The sequence below is a fragment of the Helicoverpa zea genome, chromosome 29, assembly GCF_022581195.2.
Source record: "Helicoverpa zea isolate HzStark_Cry1AcR chromosome 29, ilHelZeax1.1, whole genome shotgun sequence".
Taxonomy (NCBI): domain Eukaryota; kingdom Metazoa; phylum Arthropoda; class Insecta; order Lepidoptera; family Noctuidae; genus Helicoverpa; species Helicoverpa zea.
Genome location: NC_061480.1, coordinates 522,986 through 544,844, shown reverse-complemented (window position 1 = coordinate 544,844; position 21,859 = coordinate 522,986). Strand labels below are relative to the sequence as shown.

Below are 21,859 nucleotides of genomic sequence, written 5' to 3'. Positions count from 1 at the left end.
AAGAGTGATAGATTCGTTTAGGATAGATAGATTCGTATATCAGTTTATAATATTTTTAAGTTTTTTTTTTTTTCATTTTAAATTTAAGTTTACGATTTATGTAATTGGCTGTTAAAGCCGTGTAAATCGAATAAATAAATAAAAATAATGGTCAAACACTTATTCTCGGTATCGAGAAAGTGAGACAGAACATTCTAAGTAGGGAAGTGCGAAAGAGATGTCTGGACTTTCCGATGAGAAACCGTGACGCCAGCCGCTCAACGCTGTGTGTGCGAGTGCAACACAGATACAAACGGACGACGGATTGAATGAGTTGTTAAAGATACACTGATACATTCGGATTTGAACTGATACAAAGAATGAGTGATAAGAACGGAAAGATACATATCTTTTTTATCTATCACTCCTGAGTTACCCATCTCTAGTCTGTGGTAGAATGTTGACAATGACATGCTGTCAATAGGTACGTCAAATAATCAATTTGTTTGTTTGTATTTTTGTGTACACCTATTCTTTGAGAGGAAAAGCTAAAAAACTGTAGAAAAGACAAGATAACCTGTCTGATACTGATATCGGTAACAGGGTACAAACTACGGGTGCCTAGGAAGTAGAATATCAATTTCATTTTTGCTACTTTAATATCCAAAATACCAAATTATATAGTAAGTTTATGTTCTTTCGTGGATAAGCTGAAAGCAATGCAAATTTAAGTGTATGTAAGTTATCTATTATTACATTTTGTACAAAACTTTACCTACTAGGTAAGGTACTATTTAATTTAAAAAAAATATTGAAGAAATCCTCTTCTTTAAACTTTTTATAGTGCTTAGCTACCTGTATAATTGAGTTGATAAATTTCAAACTGCCATAAGTCCACTTCATGCAAATTTTGGGAAACTAACGTTTTTAGTTTCACATTAGTGTTATGGAAAATTGTAATAACAGTGTTATAAAATGTGTTCTATGGACTGTGTCTAAGGATTTTAATGATCCAATTTAGCAATAGCATTCATAGATACTATGAAACAGATAAAAATAGTTTGGACTTATTGCCGATTGATATGCCCATACTGGACTTATGATATATTGATAAATATTGACATGATTAATATGGACTTATAGTGGTTTGAAAAATACTAACCTCTGTTGTAGAATATGGGCCGAACTCAAAGTAGTATATAATATAATAAGCCTTTTATTCTGAACCAAAACATAGTTACAAAAACATACATAAAATATTATTTACACTACAATATGTCTCGTAGTTCAGTGTGCCTTTTGGCATAGGCCTCCTCTAACTTCTTCCATTGGGTTCTGTCCCTTGCCACTCTTCGCCACTTATTTCCTGCCGTGAGTCTCAAGTCGTCTTCCCATTGCATTTGTTGACGTCCTCTGTTGCGTTTGCCATCTCTGGGGTACCAATCGGAGACAACTGTACTCCATTTGTTTTGCGGGTCTCTCATCATGTGGCCAGTCCACCTCCACTTCTGTTGGTCGATGCGTGTTAGTATATCCACTATTTTGGTTTTTTGTCGTATCGTGCTGCTTCTTACTCTGTCTTGTTTCCTTATGCCGGTCATACTCCTTTCCATGGCTCTTTGACAGCGTTCAAGCTTTTCCCTGTGGTGTTTTGTGAGTGACCAGGTTTCGCACCCATAGGTTATCACTGGAAGCACACATGTGTTAAAGACCTTTCTTTTTGTGGACATACTTAGCTCTTTAGATTTGAGAACTTCCTTAAGTGACCAGTACTTTTTCCATCCATTTAAGATTCTTCTGTTAATTTCTTTGGTGCTTTGGTCTTTGTGGGAGATTATCTGTCCTAGGTAGCAATATTCGTCCACATATTCTAGTGCCTGGTTTTCAATTGTAATGGCTATTGGATTGCTGTTAGTGAGTACTTTCGTTTTTTCTTTGTTCATAGATAGACCTACTTTCATGCTTTCCTCATTTAGTGTCTTTATCATTTCTTCTAGGTGTGCTGCGTTTTCCTCGAGCAAGACTATATCATCCGCAAATCGTAGATGGTTTAGTTTTTCACCATTTATATTTAGGCCAAATCGTTTCCAGTCCAGTTTGCGGAATATGTTCTCTAGTACCGCCGAAAACAATTTCGGTGAGAGTGGGTCTCCCTGTCTAACTCCCTTCTCGATCTTAAATTTTCTGCCCAAGGTGTCTAGTTGAATCCTTGCTTCGTTATCCGAGTATATGTTTTTGATGGTTGTAATGTAACTTGAAGATATCCCTTGGTTTTTTAGGCTTTCCCAGATAGATGTATGGCTTATGCTGTCGAATGCTTTGGAATAGTCTATAAAGGCCACATACAGAGTTTTGTTGTATTCTTTATATTTTTCTATTATTTGTTTGACTGTGTGTATATGATCCAATGTAGAAAATTTCCGTCTGAAGCCCGCTTGTTCCCGTGGTTGATTTTCATCAAGTTGTTTGCTTATCCGTTCTAGGATAACTTTGGAGTATATCTTGTATATGTTTGACATTAGGCTTATGGGTCTGTAGTTGCCGATGTCTTCTTTTTGACCTTTCTTAAATTTTTTTTTTTTTTTTTTTTTTTTTAATTTATGTCCTGCAATCTGTCTGTCTTTCTGACTTGACATTTAGCTGGATGTTATGAATGTGGAAAGGGGCGTGCGTGTCATGCATCCAGTGATGCATACACCTGTGTTATTTACAGTAGATCTTGGGGTGCTTTTCTGTTCAGTCTTTTAAAGGTTGGGCCGGTTTCCATGAGTCCTTGTGCCAGGGTGTTGGGATGCTGAGAGAGTCTCTTTTTGTATTTTTTAAGTGTTTCTAGGATCTCTTGTTTTACACTCATTATTTTCAGATCACGGTGTATTGCTTCATTGGTGATGTACCAAGGTGCGTCTGCTATCATGCGCAGGGTTTTAGATTGATATCTCTGCAGTATTTCTAAATTCGAATTTGCGGCGGTGTCCCATAGTTGCAGTCCGTATGACCATATCGGTTTAAGGATACTCTTGTAAAGAATTAGTTTATTTTCCAGTGTGAGGTGAGATCTCCTTCCCAGAAGCCAGAACATCTTTCTTGTTTGTAGGCTAAGAGCCTTTCTTTTTGTGAATATGTGTTTTCTCCATGTAAGTCTTTTATCCAAGTAAATGCCAAGGTAGCGAGCATGGTCAGACTGAGGTATCTGTACTCCATTGAGTTTTACGGGGGGACATTCGCCATGTCTGAGGCTAAAAGAAACATTTATTGACTTGGCTTCGTTTGCCTTTATGCGCCAGTCCTTCAGCCAGCCTGATATGTCATCAAGACCTCTCTGTAACATTTCTGAAGCTCTGATAGGATCATTACTTGACGCAAGAATGGCTGTGTCATCAGCAAAAGTACCGATAAGTGATCCAGTTGGCGTTGGTAAGTCTGATGTGTAAATCAGGTAGAGGATTGGTCCCATGACGCTCCCCTGGGGTACTCCAGCGCTAGTTTGGTGTAGTCCAGATATATCTTCACCATGTTTTACATAGAAATGCCGTTGGGTGAGATAAGACCTTATAAGTATGTAAAAGTTGATAGGTAACGCATTCCTGACCTTGTATAACAGTCCCTCGTGCCAGACGCGGTCAAATGCTTGTGAAATGTCGAGAAACGCTGCGGAACAGTACATTTTATTTTCAAAGCTATGGTGAATTTTTTCTACTAGTCTGTGTACTTGTTCGATGGTACTATGTGCAGCACGAAAACCGAATTGATGATCAGGTAGAAGCTTTGCTTTTTCAATTTCAGGCAACAGTCTTTTTAGGAAGATGATCTCAAAGAGTTTGGATGTCACAGGCAACAGGCTAATTGGGCGATAAGACTTAACATCATCGGGGCTTTTGCCTGGTTTTAGTATAAGAATGATCTCTGCCACTTTCCATTGGGGAGGTATGAAGGCCCTTCGTAGGATAGCATTGAAGAGATAGCTTAGGAAGATAATTGCCTTGTCTGGTAGCTCCCTTAGAATTTTTGGAGTAACTAAATCATATCCTGGGGCCTTGTTTTGGTTTAGCTGTCTGATGATTCCCAATATTTCCTTATGTGACGTTTTGTTAATCGGTGGATCTAGTTGGAAAATTTGGCTTAGTTTTTCGTTGACTAGTGATGTTTTAGGGCTTGTGTCTGGATTTGGTGTGAATACTCTTTTCAAGTGTTCTGCGAATAGGTTTGCTTTTTCTGAGTCGCTCTTTGCCCAGTTTCCGGTCTCTTTTCGTAAAGGAGCTTGAAAGGGAGTGGGTCTCTTTAATATCCTAACTACTTTCCAGAGAGAATAGTCTGTTGCAGCAGTTGCATCCAGGTTTTTGAGGTGGTTTGAGATGTCTTCGTTCCTGTAGTTGTTTAGCAGTTCTTTTAATTCTGTTGTTAGTTTGTTGTAGATCTTCTTGTCCTCGGGATATCTAGTCTGCTGCCAAATCTTTCTGGCTCTTCTTTTATTTGCAACTGCTTCTTTAATTGTTCTGGGGTATCTAGTGGCCTTTTGTGTAGCATTTAGAGTAGGAGTAGCTGCCCAGGCAGATTGTTGTATGCAGTTATTAAAGTATTCAACAGCTTCTGTGATATTATCTTCTGTTCTAAGAGGAATATTAATGTCAAGATGACTGTTCACCAGTTCTCTGAAATATTTCCAGTCGGTATGTTTAATGTGCAACCGGCAGGGTGGTGTGACGAGGTGAGTTTTATATTTCAGTTCGGCTATAACAGGAGAATGGTCAGAGGAGAGCTCGAAGCAAGAGTAGCATTTAAAATAATGCGCTGGTATTCCCTTTGTTACGAAAAAGTCAACGAGGTCCGGTTTCTTTTTTTGATCAGACGGCCAATATGTTGGTTCGCCAGTTGAGATTACGCTTAGTTTCCCTTCTTGTATGGATTTGTTTAGTTCGCGACCTTTGGATGTCGTGATTCTTGATCCCCAGTTGACGTGCTTAGCATTATAATCACCCCCCGCGATAAACCTATGCCCCAAGCTGTTAAACAGGGCAGAATATGAATCGCTCTTTAGGTTATGTTTTGGGGGTATGTATAAAGCTGATATTAGTAATTCACCATGACAGTCCTTAATTACTATATTTGTAGCCTGTATAGCGTCGGTGCAGTATGAGTTTGTAACATGGTGTTTAATTTTTTCCTTGATCAGTACTGCCGATCCACCATGTGCCGTACCATCCGGGTGCATTGTATGGTATATTTTATAATTCGGTATGCTAAAAAATGATTTGTTTGTAAAGTGTGTCTCTGCCACCAGAAGAATATCAATTTCATTTGTTTGGAGGAACATTTTGGTTTCCAAAATGTGTTTTGACAGCCCGTTGGCATTCCATATAACTATTTTTAATGGGTCGAATTTTGTGATAGATTAGTCGTGAGGTTGATAAGGAGATTTGTTAGCGTGGTCATTTGTAACATGATTTGTTTGCACATTTCTAGCAGTTGTTGCATGTCAGAGTGGTGTGTTTGCATTGATTCCTTTTCAATTCGTTGAGTATTGTATTCTCCCTTGACGGCTTGTGCATAATTAATGTTTGGTTTGCGGGGGTATTCACGTTGAGGCGGCTTATTGGACTGGGATTCTTGTGCGGTATTCTTCGTTTCAGTAAGGCTGCCTTCAGCAATTTGATTTGAGCTGTCTTTATAGGTTTTGCTCCTGAGAGGGGGGTATTTTTGTTTAACTATCTCCTTATAGATTGAGCAGCCCTTATAATTTGCGGGGTGGTTACCATTGCACAAAACACATTTTACTGAATCGGATCGTTCCTTGCGTGGGCACTCTGCTGAAGTATGATCTCCTGCACATTTAATGCACTTGGGCTTGCGGCGGCAGTAAGCTTTGGTGTGGCCGTAATGTTGACAATTAGCGCACTGTGGTATGCTGCGTTTAGGTCTTGGAGGTTCAAATACTACACAACAATTCAGTAGTTTTGTAACTTTATAAACTTCTTTGTTATTTGTTTTTGGTTCAAGTTCCACTATGAACATATGCAGGGCCTTTTTTGTGTTTTGTTGCTTGATGTTCCAGATGTTGGAGACATTGTGACCTAGTTCCTTAAGCTCATTGGTGATCTCTGCTAAGTCAACTGATGGGTGCATATTTTTAAGGACAACCTTAAAACTCCTTTCTTTCTTTGGCTTGTAGGTGTAGAATTCGGTTTTCCGGTTTTCCAATTCTTTTACTATTTTTCTATAAGTTTCTGGATGTTTAGGTTAGGACCTTTCTTAAATAAGAGAATAATGTGGGATGTTTTCCATTGACTGGGGATTTGACCTTTTTTCAAAATTTCATTAAACATGGATGTTAGTATGGGTACCAGTTCTTCGAGGGTGCCTTTGAGTAGCTCATTTGTAATTTTGTCTGGGCCTGGTGCTTTTTCCATCTTTTGACTGAGTATTGCTTTTTCTACTTCGATCGGAAGTATTTCAGGTTCAGGATTAATTATCTCCTCTTTTCTTTGCTTGTTGTTTTTACTTTCTTCTCGGTTTAGATATAAGGACTGGTAATATCTTGTGGCTACTTCATTGATGTCTTTTCTTTTGGTAGCAATTGTATTTTTCTTTTTGTTGAGTTTAGGTATCCATTCTTTGTTGATTTCGTTCAGTTTCTTCAATGCTTTATTTACTCCTCCTGTCGTTAGTATATGTTTTTCCAAAGTTTGGAGTCTCTTCTTCTTTCTGTCTTTTCTGATGTTTTCTCTGATTTTCTTGCTGAGTTCAGCTATTTGTTTCATATTTTCTTTTTTAGGTTGGTTTACTAACAGGTTTTTCCTTTCCTCTATAATTTGGAGTGTTGTGTCGGATAAGCCATACTTATTACCCGTTTTATCCTTAGTCGTTGATTGAGTCAGCTCTTTTTCTAGCTTGTCGTACCTTGTCAGGACATCAATCTCCGTGGCGTCGGTAATTTTATTCAGAGATGTTGCAATTTGTCTTAATGTTTCTTTGTTGTATTGTTCTGTCTTTAGTGATTCTATATGTTTTCTAGGTTTTCTTGGTGGTTTTATTTTTAAGGAGCTTCTTACCATTCGATGGTTTGTGTTGAAATTGAATTTTGTAAGAACTGATGTATCGTTAAATGCTTTTATGTAACTTGTTGCTATATAGTCAATTTCGTTTTTGTATTTGCCATCTGGCGAGATCCAAGTCCATTTCTTTTTGTTATTCTTCTTGTAGAAGCTGTTCAGAAGCTTTAGGTTGTGTTCTAGGAGGAGTTCCACTAGCCGTTCTCCATTTGGACTTCTTTTACCTTGCCCAAAGTTTCCCAAGATGTATTCGTCCATATTTTGTTTTTCGCCTACCTGAGCATTGAAGTCGCCCATTAAGATAATGTGGTTGTGTGAATAATTGGTTATTGTTTGTGTAAGTTCTTCGTAAAATTGTGATGTTTCACTATGTGTCGCTTGCTCAGTCGGGGCATACACTTGAATGATTGACCATGGTTTTCGATATCCTGGTATGTCAATATTGAGAATAGCTATTCTGTCCGTGACTCCGATGAGTTCTTGAATGTATTGTTTAATTTGTTTTTTAATTATGAATCCCACACCTTTGTGCCCAGCAATTTCTCCTTTGTGGAATAATATGTAGTCAGTTCGCTCTTCGATTCTTTCGCCTAATCTGCGCATCTCGCTTATACCTAAGATGTCCCAGTTTATGTCCTCTAGAGCTTTTTCCGGTTCTTGTAGACTCTCTTCAGTTCTAAGGGTTCTTGCATTTAAGGTTGCTATTTTTAGTGTTTTGCTTCTTTTTGTTAGAGGGTGATGGTCTAGATCTCCAAAGTAGTATAGTTAGCTTATTTAATTTAGCATTGTAGGGGTACCTACTACATGGATATTTCAATGTTCATAAAATAAATCAAAATAAACATCAAATAGAAAAAATATGTATTCCATAGATACATAATTATTACAAAATAAGTCATACACAAATTACACAAAATCTAACACCTCATCCTCCGAGCCTCTTTCCCAATCATGTTGGGGTCGGCTTCCAGTCTAACCAGATTCAGCTGAGTACCAGTGCTTTACAAGAAGCGACTGCCTATCTGACCTCCTCAACCCAGTTACCCGGGCAACCCGATACCCCTTGGTTAGACTGGTGTCAGACTTACTGGCTTCTGACTACCCGTAACGACTGCCAAGGTTGTTCAATGACAGCCGGGACCTACAGTTTAACGTGCCATCCGAAACACAGTCAGTGGTGTCTAAGATATACTTAGAAAGTACATACAAACTTAGAAAAGTTGCATTGGTACTTGCCTGACCTGGGATCGAACCCGCGCCCTCATACTTGAGAGGTTGGTCCTTTAAATCTAACACCTCATCCATCATGTATTCTTCGGTATTACTAATTACTTATAAACAAAAGAATTTTATTTACTTTAACTTCGTTTTGCTTGCTTTCTTCGCTATACTCTTCAATCTGTTTCTTTTACGTGCTTTATCTGGCTCAACAATATCAATTTGATTTAAATTTCCTTCCATTTTCTAAAAAAAACACGAGGAGCGCAACTACAATCACAAAACTTTCGGCAAGACCATAGACATAATATTAGTAAACAGGACTGCGCATATAAACCCAAAAAACGAGCCGAGTGAAACAGTTAGTACGGAGGCTGTCTGTCCCTTTCTAATAGGGTGACTATGAGATTAAGCTATGTGAGACAAATCCGAATTTGCTAAGATTATTAAACACAGATTAGTATTGAAGTTTTAATTTACGCAGTTTGTGACCTTAAGATACTATTAAAGGCTTTTAATAATTAGCGGAAATTAGCAGTATAAAAGCAGGAAGATTCGAAGTGAAGACTGTTTTTTTTGTATTTCTACTTCATATATAGACTGCTGAGCCATTTATGTCGCCTTTCTTCATTTTTTGGGAAGCTATAACAATAGTACAACAGTTTTAAAATCCATCACCCATATTTTGACTCGTTACAAGAATTCATGGGCACCCTAGTTGTTTGGTTTACGAAAATGTTATTATTAGCTAACCTGTGGAACGATATATTGCAACCACCATAGGATTCACTTTTGCAAGTAGAAACGCAACACTTTTTCACCATTTTAATAGTTTAAATTGATTTAATACAAAAAAATATAAACAAAATTTTAAATGCTGATTACGCGCCAAGAATGTTCAGGGTTACCGCTAGAAAATAAAAAAAAGCAAAATAAAAATTTATGTTGTTTATGTTTTAATAATAAATACGAATAAATTAATGCGATTGTTATTAATTTGTTGACTTACAATTGTTAAAATAAGATAAAAATATAAGTGATTCAATTGTTTTTGGGAAGACAAAACTTTTGATCACAACATTTTTTTATGCTGGCAAGGTGTTAGAAAGAGACAAACAGCCTCCGTTCGAACTATCCCTCTCGGCTCGGATTTGCCTCTGTGTATTATGCAACCAATTTAGTACCTTATTGCGTTACTATAGAGTTCATTTTCGTAAATATATATTTTGAGCGTGCGCAATCTTGTTTAGTAATATTATATCTATGGGCAAGACTGACGCCATATTGACAAATTTGACGTTTTGTGATTGGTCGCAATGGACATGTGAGAATTTGAAATAATGTCTTTGTGGACTTACTAGAATTTGAAAAAAACTGACAAACCGTTTTATTCAAGGCAATGCCTGTGACTTATGAGCTTTTAAAGTGAGCTATCTAACTTGAATTTAAAAGGTGAATAGAACTAAATCAAAAAGTCAAATTTTGTTGTAGGTGGACTTATGGCAGTTTGATATTTATCAACTCAATTTTGTTGTCATATTTTCTAAAAACCCTAGAAGCCTAATCTACGCCTGCGAGACGTACACGCATTCGAATATCGTTTGTTTTTTTCTAACGGTTGAAGCTAGCGCGTGGTGCTCTTCTGTTATCTTCGTGGCCGACGGGAGCTAGAGGATGGTGCCCCTATCGTTGAGGTAAGACCCGCCATTTTTGATTTATCGAAGTGTTGCACGCCTGCGAGACGTATATTTAGGCTTTGTGTAACTTTTAACTGAGATTGAGTGATTTTACTATTGCTTGTTTTTCGTATATTTTATATCTTTTTTCGGCGTTGGTTCAGGTATAAATATGTCACGGTCTAATGTATTAGACGAAGACGATATTTTTGCAATTTTGAACGAGGAAGACAATCCTTTTCAGGAAGATTCAGATTCCGAAGTTGAGGATAACCAGATTATCGACAACGTTCAAAGCGAGGACGAAAATAATGAAGTATCTGAGTACGTTTCGTCTAAATACAAGAATCTGGAGCCTCTGAAGAAACCGACCCTACCCTTGTTGCAGAAGCTGGTCCATCATCTGGCGCAGTCCGTGTTTTACCACCTACCAACTCGGAGCGGATTTATCGTGTTCGTAATCGTACTCAGAATGGACATATTTGGTCAACTGTTAAAACTCAAATCTGATTAGTTGTAATGTTTGCTCTAAGAATAGGTATTAGCCTAAAAAAAATATTTGGTATTCAAAAAAATATATATTTTTTAGCTGATTTTGAAGAAGTTAATTTTTTTTGTTCCAATTTATTGTTATATTGTTGCATATTGTTTTTTTGTTGTAATAAATAACTGTAATTATAGTTATAATTAATAACAGTGTTGTTTTATTTTTAGTTTATATTCTAAATTAAAATTTCTGCTCAATAATAAAAATAATAATTAAATAATTTACCTAAAATCGGGGCTTTTATATGTGTACGCCTCTGAGACGTATGTTAAGGCTTTGTGTACGTTCGAAATAGATTAGGCTTCTAGGGTTAAGTTCCTAAAATATAAATAATAATGTCACATTTTATTGTTATTTTATAACTTAGGAACAGTATCACTATTTAAATTAAGTGTTTATGCTGTGCTCAGACCATTTAGTAGATAGTTTATGTGAAGTTTGCAAAAAATCGGTCGAGCGATTTTTCATTTGTTTACATAGCGAAGCACGTAGGGAGCCACTAGCTTATTTATATCATTTAACACTAGAAAGATCAAGGCAGTCAAATTGACAGCAAGGCAATTTCATTGTTTAATATTTCACAAACTATTTCTTTTCTTATTTAATTGATATGTTATTATAGGGAAATATTAAAACTAGGTATCAAAATATTCATCCGCATCGCTGTCAGTTGGGATCGTGCCCAAAAGGCTGGCTGCATTGCCACGCTGGATGGCAATGCATATCCTTTGACCGAAGTATAGGCCAGCCCTTTGGTCACGAGTGGACTCCACTAATCGCTTACTAATTTTTTTCTTATTTTATGACTTTTCCTAATTTGCTATTGTTAAGCTAAATCTATATAAAAAAAAATATGTATGCAACCACATTGACTATGCCCTGTCTTAGTAGGTATAGCATGAAACCCAGCCCTTCTAGTGTTTTTAGTTTCTTCTTCTAGTGTTTTTTTTTGTTTCTTATTGCTAGTGTTAAGTAAAAATTTACACAAAAACATCTTTGGATCTTTAGGATAATTGAAACCCCACAATGGAAGTGTACCGCCTGTGCTGCTGCTGCCAAGAGCTGGTGTGCCTGAAGAGTCTGTGGTCGGAGTACAGGTGGATGGGCAGCACCGAGGTCTACGGGGACATGTTACAGGACTGTTTTAATTTAACTGTAAGTAATGTGTGACATCCTTAGCAGTTGTCCGAATAACTGGGTTGAGGAGGTCAGATAGGTGGTCTCTCCTTTTAAAGCACTGGTACTCAGCTGAATCCGGTTAGACTGGAAGCCGACCCCAACATAGTTGGGAAAAGGCTCGGAGGATGATAATGTGTGACACAACTAGAGCCTGTGGCTGAGTAGTGGTGATCTATCAAACATATTTTGAGTACAAGTGCTTCATATGGAGCAACTGCCTATTTCACCTACTCCACCCAGTTAATGGGTGAACCGATAACCTCTTGGACAAAGTCGTTGTTGGTTCTGGCTTCTGACTTCCTGTAATGACTGCATTACTTTACCATAAGCCTTCTCTAAAGGTATGGCATTTTTATTCAATAATTAAAAACACTAAGTGTTGTCTTTACTACCTACAAGGTAGGTTTGTAGGAGATCGCTTTTAGCGATAAGACCACCATTAGTGCTATTGACTTTAAAATATGTTTTTAGTTTCGTTTTTTTTATTGATGTACATAATAGAGTAGGTGCATAATAAATAAATAATATATCTACTTATCTAATATAATGCTTGCCATAAAACTATTCAATTTATAAACAAAAAGATTTTGTTCTTCTAAATTTTTTTCTATCCATATAACACTAGCTTCTGTCAGCGGTTTCACCCGCATCCCGTGGGAACTACTTTCCGTACCGGGATAAAAAATAGCCTATAGCCTTCCTCGATAAATGGGCTATCTAACACTGAAAGAAATTTTCAAATCGGACCAGTGGTTCCTGAGATTAGCGCATTCAAACAAACAAACAAACTCTTCAGCTTTATAATATTAGTATAGATGAGTCTCCTATTGACATATTTCAGTGGCCACGGATGGACCATGCCAGTGAGCAGATATGTGAAGTTTGCATCACACAGCTCAGGAATGCTCTGCAATTCAAGCAAAAAGTCTTGCACAGTCAAAACAGGTTGAAAGCTCAACTTTTAGGTAAGATATCTAGAAAATACATATATATATATATATTTTTTTTTTTAATTAGCCTATGCTGCCCCACTGCTGGGTAAAGGCCTCCCCCAAATCCTTCCACTTTTCTCTATCCATCGCTGCTTGAGGCCAGTCCGTTAGGAAGCTGTCCCAAAAATCTTCTCTCCAGCTTTTCCTTGGTCTCCCTCTTGGTCGCCTTCCATCCTCATATAAAAAATATTTATGTATGTTCTTATTATTATAATTGTTGTAAACATGTTTATTTGTCAGTCACTTGATTTCTTCTGAATGGCTGGATGGACCTATTTGGTTGTTTATATATTTTACAATTCGTTTCTGATTTAAAAGTTTGAAAATTTCAAACTTAACATTAAAAAAAAAAAACAAAAACCCAAGACCTTGAACTTTGTCAAGAGTTTCAATATTTCTTTTCAAATGGTAAAAGGTCTCCAGGGAAATTCATCTCTGTGCAAATTTATTTTATTTGAGCATCATTGTTATGTCTTTAAATTAACTAGGCTATCATATCTGAGCTTTTTTTTTGTAAAGTGCGTTTTTTCCTTGTCCCCCGGATTTGACCTAATTTTATTCTTAAACCCATTAACTATTTGAGTTTTTAAAGATACTGGACCAAAGAAAATACATTTAAATTTAATTTATTATATTAGTTTATGTTTTAATTATTTATTATTTTGTTTTAACAGCATTTAAATAAACAGGAGTAGGCTTTTTTTACTTGTCCCCAGCTGAATTGGTATGATTGGATCAAGAATATTTAGACATTTTTCTACGGACGATATACTTTTTTTAACGGATTTAGTTTCTAAATGTCATCATTTAATAATATTCATCAATTCATTTGTAATATTCTGGCTTATTTACATAAAAAACGTATAAAATTACGATGATGAAATTTTGATCCACCCTGAACATTCAGTATTGTGACCGCATTTTATAGTACTTTAAGCCACAATTTTTGGGTCCTAATACTTTGAAACAGGCACTACTTAAACATACTACTGCGTTTTACTTTACTTTACTATTAAAGTCAAAAGGACTTTGAGGAACGTAGACGTTTTGTTGCTGGCCCCGTACAAGAACAGAATTTATGTTCAGATATGTGTTTGAATTTTACTACAGCGTAACCAAATATTAGGATTGCTGTTTATTTCTAGAAACCGCCATTTCTTTAAGTTACTGTTTAAAATGACATCAAATGGAAAAGAACCACAAATAATGTTTTATATTTTTTTTTTAATCGGCAAGTATGAAAATGTGACTTCCGTTTTGTGACCAAATCTATGATCACATACGGGCTGAGCTCAAAGTCACAACATGACTGACCCTATAAAGTTAAGTTTACATGGAAAACAGTGATGTTGTTTCAGAAATTCAGAATAATAGTTTTCTGTGGGGATCAATTTTATTTTATTCATGTTTACAATCTTTATGTAAACGAGGTACAATATTTTTTTGTTATTATTTGTTCCATTATTAAAAAGATATAGTATTATATAGTATTTCTTGATTATTATTAAATGTTGATCTGGAATATTACATAATTATAATAATAGCGTCCATGTAGATGAAGCTTTATCCTTTTCAGGCGTTCAGTGGTGTGACTGTCCCTGTTTTTTATTTTAAACAAAAAAATATTTAAAATTCTTTATAAAATACTGTTTTGTTCTGTTTTCGCTCGATGGACAGGAATTTAATTTTGATTCATAACTAGGGATCACTGCAGAAATATATTTTTATTATAGCTTAATATTTTAAAAATTAATACATGTCACATAACTGAAATTGAAGTTTGATTTTTGTTATAAAACGTTCAAAGAATTGTCGTGTTTTATGTTTTTTCCTTTTGACAAGATTGCTTTCTTTAATTAGTAATAAAAATATTAATAATATTTTGAGTATAGTTTTTTGTTAATATCATACTCAATAGAGTCACATTCTGGAAGTGATCACATAGCTTTTTCCATTATGTATTCAGATATTTATTATTCTAGCTATATTTTTGGCGTTCTAACTTAATTTTCGTTAATTTCAATCTATACACTATTTAAAAATAAAAAAAAGATTCCATAAATTAAAGTTTTTTTAAAAAACGAAGTTACATACATGTTGACACAAATAAAAAAAAAGCTCATCTACTGTTAATTGCTCATTATCTATACTAATATTATAAAGCTGAAGAGTTTGTTTGTTTGTTTGAACGCGCTAATATCAGGAACTACTGGTCCGATTTGAAAATTTCTTTCAGTGTTAGATAGCCCATTTATCGAGGGAGGCTATAGGCTACTTTTTATCCCGGTACGGGAAGTAGTTCCCACGGGATGCGGGTGAAACCGCTGGCAGAAGCTAGTATGCTCATAAATCTACTATTTGAAGCAGTCACGGTAATAATCATTTAGTTATTATATTTCAGATATAATCCCGCCACTGAAGGAGGAACGCACAGAAATTGCAATAAATGACGAAGATATAGACAGAGTGGCTGATGACATTGATTTTAATGCTGATAGCGAAATCTGTGGTACTGGTAAGCTTAACACACACTTATCATCTGCCTAGCCTTTTCCCAAGTTGGGGTCGCCTTCCAGTCTAACCGAATGCAGCTGAGTACCAGTGTTTCACAAAGAGCGACGGCCTATCTGACCTCCTCAACTCAGTTACCCGGGCAACCCAATATCCTTAGGTAATGCTGGTTGACGGTTGTCAGACCTACTGGGGCCCGATTCTCCTAAGTTAATAATGTCAAAATCGAGTAGAAATCGAATCGCAATATGATCACAATAGCAGTTTTAACCATATCGGGCATTCTGCTACTAATAAAAGACCAATCGTATTCGATTGACATTTGATTGGTTTGCGATTGGTCTGCTATTTTGGTGATTTTGGTCTATACGGTAGTTTGCTGAACAATCATTTTGCAATCGTAAATCATTTGCAGACAAAATGATTCATTATTGAATGACAGAAAAGGATAAAAACGTTTATTTCAAAGAAAAAACAGCGGAATGCCACATACGCTTCAATCGTAATGGAGTCTGGATTGGATCTCAGTCGAACCGAGTCGAACGTGAATCGTATGTTGCTTTAAGTAAAATTAGGAGAATCGGGCCCCTGCTTGGAGGATTCCATTTTCGAACGTCATTGTGACAAGACATGATATAGTTTGACGGGAATACGATTTTGCCGCGCTTAACTTTTGTTCAATCGTAGTTGATTTTCATGTTGAAACTATTTCTTGTTCTTTCCTTGTTAAATAAACCTGGGGCCCGATTCTCCTAAGTTAATAATGTCCAAATCGAATAGAAATCGAATCGCAATATGATCGCAATAGCAGTTTTAACCATATCGGGCATTCTGCTACTAATATAAGACCAATCGTATTCCAACGACATTCGATTGGTATGCGATTGGTCTGCTATTTTGGTCTATACGGTAGTTTGTTCTACAATCATATTGCAATCGTAAATCATTTGCAGACAAAATTATTCATTATTTAATGACAGAAAAGGATAAAAACGATTATTTCAAAGAAAAAATAGCGGAATGCCACATACGCTTCAATCGTAATCGAGTCGTGATTGGATCGCAGTCGAATATGAATCGTATGTCGCTTAAGTAAAATTAGGAGAATCGGGCCCCTGCTTCTGGTTCTTAAAAATACACATATATTATTTGTTTCAGATACTATAATATCTGTTAAGGAAGAAGTGACCGATATATTGAAAGATGGCACTGGAGAAGGTTGGTAGTTTCTTACATTGTTTGTGCAGACGCCAGCAGGTCAACCTACCCGAATCTGTCAAATGTCACCAATCGAACATTAACCTGCCACTATTGTGATAAGGTTGAACATCTATTGAACACATTTGACAGATTGAGGTAGGTTGATGTGCTGTGGTCTTTAGGGTACAAACAAACAAAATATGTTAGTATGGATAATCCTACTTATATTATAAATCCTACTTCCTACTTATATTATAAATGTGAAAGTTTGTGAGAATGTATGGATGTATGTTTGTTATTCAATCAGGCAAAAACGGCTGGATCGATTTAATTGAAATTTGGTATGTAGATAGGTGATACCCTAGATTAACACATAGGCTACTTTTAATCAACACACTACGCGGGCGAAGCCGCTGGCGGAAGCTAGTATTTAATATACCTACTTACATAAAAATAATTCTGTTTTCAGATCCACCAGATAAGACCAAAGTTAGAAGAAAAATAACTCGATCAAAGACAAGTAAGTTGTTTATGACCGGACGATTTTCTAATTTAACCATAGACAAGAAAAGATAGAACTAATCATATCAAATCTTTTTCTTTTACAGCCAATTGCCGGAAAGCCGTTAAGAAAAGACGAAAAGAAATAAACAAAAAGACTTTAAATTACATCAATCCTAGACAGAATTTAGGGCTCATTCTAGAACATTCCAGTATACTGCCTTTTAAGTCTAATAAAGGCTACTTCAATTGTTTTTATTGTAACAAACAGTACGCGAGCTTCGAACAACTAAAATTACATGTTATTGAATTACACAACAACTTGAGCTTCAAATTAATATTAAAAAGTATAAGAAGACCTCGAGATAGGATAAGGGCAGATGTTAGTGATATTAACTGTAGATTATGTAAGAAAAATATGAAAAATCTCGACATTTTGATCGAACATTTGACAGTTGAGCATAATGTCAAATTCAATTTTGACAGCGATGCGATAAAGCCTAGAGATTGCATTGTAGCTTATGATCTGAGTGAAGGCAAATATAGATGTTACGAATGCAAGGCAGAGTTCTTTTTCTTTAAAACTTTAACTAATCATATGAATGAACATAGTACCGATCATGTCTGTGATGTATGCGGCCGATGTTTCTTACTCGCAGACCGTTTAAGAGCCCACTCACAATCCCACAAAGCGAGCAAAACAGTAAAATGCGACTTATGTGGCAAAATATGTGGTTCCAACATGTTATTAAAAAGTCACATTCGATATAAACACAAAAAACTTTCATACATGTGCTCGATATGTGATAAGTCGTTTCAGACGAGCCAAAAACGGATGCAACATTTCGAAGAAGTGCACAACCGAACTCCTTTGAATTTAACCTGTAAAGTATGTTCCAAGAAGTTTGAATTACATAAGAGTTTGTATGCGCACATGAGGGCGGATCATTTGAATTTGAACAAAGAACGCAAATATGGCTGCGATGTCTGTGGGACAATGTTCAAGTCTAGAAATTGTTTATCTTTGCATATGGTTGTTCATTCTGGAGAAAAAAACTACGAATGTGAAATTTGCCATAAAAAGTATGGTCGGAGGAAAACTTTGACGGAACATTTGAGAATACATATGAATGACCGCCGGTTTGCCTGCAGGGCTTGTTCGCAGGCGTTCGTTCAGAAGTGTAGCTTGAAAAACCATATTCGGGTTCATCATAGCGATATGGATTACGAACAACTTATTGTTGATAAAAAGTTGGATGTGAAATAAATGAAGTTGTATTTACTGTTTGCTGGTTTTTTATTGTTTAATTCGTTTGATAATTCTTCTGCAATAGTAGGTACCTACTTGCTGGCTTGACTACCTGCTGCCAACGGTTTCACCCGAATCCCGTGGGAAACACAGAATCAGAAATCAGGGACCCGATTCTCCTAATTTTACTTAAGCAACATACGATTCATGTTCGACTCGATTCGACTGAGATCCAATCCCAACTCGATTGCGATTGAAGCGTATGTGGCATTCCGCTATTTTTTCTTTGAAATAAACGTTTTTTTCTGCCATTCAATGATGAATCATTTTGTCTGCAAATGATTTACGATTGCAAAATGATTGTACAGCAAACTACCGTATAGACCAAAATTACCAAAATAGCAGACCAATCGCACACCAATCAAATGTCAATCGAATACGATTGGTCTTTTATTAGTAGCAGAATGCCCGATATGGTTAAAACTGCTATTGCGATCATATTGCGATTCGATTTCTATTCGATTTTGACATTATTAACTTAGGAGAATCGGGCCCCTGAGATATACTTAAGTGGCTTGGAGTGTAAACCCATTTCATTCATTTGATTTGATCACCACCCGCGCCCTCTATGGGCTATTGATACCACCTGGATACTTACTTTCAGAGGCAGCACTAACTTAGATTCATCCAAACTAATGCCGCCTTAACCGATCCTTAAGGAAATATCAACCTTATTCACTATAAGTTAAGGTTGTATTTGTATTCACATAGGTAGGTTCTTATGTCATTCCTGAAAGCGGCTTAATATATCTGTTTTCTCTGTCTTATGTAAGAATCTATCCTTGTCATTTCTTGCGTGACGTCAGTGACGTGTCATTTGTTTTCAGAATAAAATATCGAATATGGGCTGCTAAACTCCATTTTGTTTCTTTCCTACCTATGAATTTATAGGCACTATCTATCTCTTTCATTTTGTGCATGACGTCATTGGCATGTCATTTGTTTTTAGATTAAAAAGGCAGATATATGCAAAATATATTTGATTCTTTCTTGTAAATCTGTTGGTACCTACTATCTATCTCTTTCATTTTGTGCATAACGTCATTGGTATGTCATTTGTTTTTAGATTAAAAATGCAGATATATGCAAAATATATTTGTTTCTTTCTTTCTTGTAGATCTGTTGGTACTATCTATCTCTTGCATTTTGTGCATGACGTCATTGGCGTGTCATTTTGTTTCTTTCTTACTTCTGTATCCATAGGGACTATCTATCTCTTTCATTTCGTGCATGACGTCATTGGCATGTCATTTGTTTTTAGATTAAAAAGGCAGATTAATGCAAAATATATTTGTTTCTTTCTTTCTTGTAAATCTGTTGGTAATATCTCTCTTTCATTTTGTGCATGACGTCATTGGCGTGTCATTTGTTTTTACTTAAAAAGGCGGATGTTCTGCAAAATATTTTTGTTTCTTTCTTACTTCTGGATCCATAGGTACTATCTATCTCTTTCATTTTGTGCGTGACGTCAGTGACGTGTCATTTGTTTTTAGATTAAAATATCGAATATCGGCTGCAAAACTCCATTTGTTTCTTTCCTACTTATGAATCTATAGGCACTATCTATCTCTTTCATTTTGTGCATGACGTCATTGGCGTGTCATTTGTTTTTAGATTAAAAAGGCAGATATATGCAAAATATATTTGTTTCTTTCTTTCTTGTAGATCTGTTGGCACTATCTATCTCTTTCATTTTGTGCATGACGTCATTGGTATGTCATTTGTTTTTAGATTAAAAAGGCAGATATATGCAAAATATATTTGTTTCTTTCTTTCTTGTAGATCTGTTGGTACTATCTATCTCTTTCATTTTGTGCATGACGTCATTGGCGTGTCATTTGTTTTTATAGGCAGAATAGGTATGTTTGTTTCTTTCTTACTTATGAATCTATAGGCACTATAAATAATGTCGGGACACATTTTCACACACGGTTGGTTAGCCCCATGGTAAGTTATTAATTAACTTGTGTTATGGGTGCTAACACAACTGATAAACTACATATAGCTACACATATACATATTTATTTATAAATACATATTGTAACATAACACCCAGACCACGGCCAACAAGCATGCTCATCACACAAATGTCGACCGAACCGGGAATCGAACCCGGGACCTCAGATTCGGCAGTCCGGCTTGGTGACCATTGCGCCATAGAGGTCTGTCTCTTTCATTTCGTGCGTGATGTCATTGGCATGTCTTTTGTTTCGATATTTTTGACTGGTTGATTCTATTTCCTATTGACCTATTAGGTAGGTATGTTCTTTCAAGTGTAATCCTACCGAAAACATACATGTAAATAATTCCAAGTTCTGTTCAACTTACTTCGTAGTTTAAATTAATATTAAAATTTAAAGACCGTAAGTACCTACCTACCTACTTATCGATAGTTCTCTAGGTATAATATAACAATTATAGTGACTTGGCAATAAGCTCAAAAACCATAATAATTTAAAATCTGTTATATAGGCTGTTAAGCAATGAAAAGAGATCTATTCAGTTGTTCTCTGAGTGAATTCACAAAGATGGCGTTGTATTACAATTTTACAAGGGTAAAGGTGTTTTTTATATTAAGGTAGCAACGATGTCATCTCAGCTTGGCTTTAGGTTCAAAATGAGTTAAAATAAATAAAACACAAAAAATACGATCATGGTTAAATAGTTATTTGCGAAGAAACGGACCAATAAAAAACATTATTTTGCTCGCTTCAGTGCTGCCATCTGCGTTCGTCTGTAAAATAATCAAAAACATAAATATGATAAACTAGCTTCCGCTCGCGGCTTCGCCCGCGTGTTGTGTTGATAAAAAGTAGCCTTTGGCTTGGGTATCAACTATCTACATACCAAAGGAGATGGCCAAATTTTCATGGTGAAAAAACCCAGAATCGACAGCAACGAAATGGGTGTCAATGGGTTCATTATCATAGACCTTTGATGGTGCCAAAAAATCCAGCCTGAAATCCATGGGGCTATATCATATTTTCACAAAAATAGGTTATGTTGAATTTATGTTGATTTTAAAGGTTATTTACATAAAGGGCCATAAAAACGAGGTACCTACACTAACATTATACAAGCCAATAGTAATATACCCATAGTTACAGAGTTTGCCTGGTAATTAAAACGTCTTGAATTTGACCCCCACCCACTAGTCACATGAACCACTCCAGATACGATTAAGTAGCGACCTTACCTACTTGAAGAGATTTCCCTGTTATGTGTAAACTTCTGAATTGGCAAAGGTTAATTAAAAAAAAAAGTTAAAAGTTTGTTTTTTTTTTTTGCTTTTTAGTTACTATTCGCATTAGTGAAAAGTTCACATCATTGCGAATAATATAAGCCCAAACAAGAGTTAGTTAATATTTACCATTGCCGAGTTCCCTTGACCTTCTCTCTTCTCCATCACCAGGTCAGCTCTAAACCTTCACTCGTGTATAGTGCTAACAGACATACACCTGAGTGTAAAGTTTTTACCCTAGATGCACCACTTCTAATGAACAGCAAATAGAAAAGTTAAGCTTTTTTATGTACTAAAATCTTCATCGAAAAAACCTTGTAAAAAGAGAACCCCATGGTTTTTAGATGATATTTATGAATTATTTTTTGTAATCTACAAATTATACTGAATCCAACCATACATATGAAGTTTGTGTCGACCCTGGGTTTTTTTTTGGCCATCTCCTTTCAACGAATTGCTT

At 35.9% G+C, this 21,859-nt stretch overlaps 1 protein-coding gene and 1 long non-coding RNA gene across 5 annotated transcripts in view; one reads left to right on the top strand and one right to left on the bottom strand.

Moving 5' to 3' along the window:
- Positions 1-18,136, top strand: part of LOC124644164 (zinc finger protein 287-like) — a 29,541-nt gene extending 11,405 nt beyond the window's left edge. The window contains exons 1-7 of one of the 4 annotated variants that reach the window (XM_047183414.1): positions 471-712; positions 11,475-11,621; positions 12,487-12,610; positions 15,039-15,152; positions 16,307-16,366; positions 16,818-16,868; positions 16,957-18,136. In XM_047183414.1, coding sequence (XP_047039370.1) covers positions 11,493-11,621; positions 12,487-12,610; positions 15,039-15,152; positions 16,307-16,366; positions 16,818-16,868; positions 16,957-18,116 — 1,638 coding nt within the window. In that variant the 5' untranslated portion in view covers positions 471-712; positions 11,475-11,492 and the 3' untranslated portion in view covers positions 18,117-18,136. Of the gene's footprint in view, positions 1-470; positions 717-11,474; positions 11,622-12,486; positions 12,611-15,038; positions 15,153-16,306; positions 16,367-16,817; positions 16,869-16,956 lie in introns of those variants that run through there. The other 3 variants (XM_047183415.1, XM_047183412.1, XM_047183413.1) reach the window with 3 other exon arrangements.
- LOC124644167 lies at positions 7,870-8,535 on the bottom strand. Its single transcript, XR_006986017.1, has 2 exons — positions 8,322-8,535; positions 7,870-7,949 (listed from the first exon to the last, which is right to left on the bottom strand). It is a non-coding gene; the product is annotated as an uncharacterized LOC124644167 (long non-coding RNA).
- Positions 18,137-21,859: the final 3,723 nt, after the last annotated feature.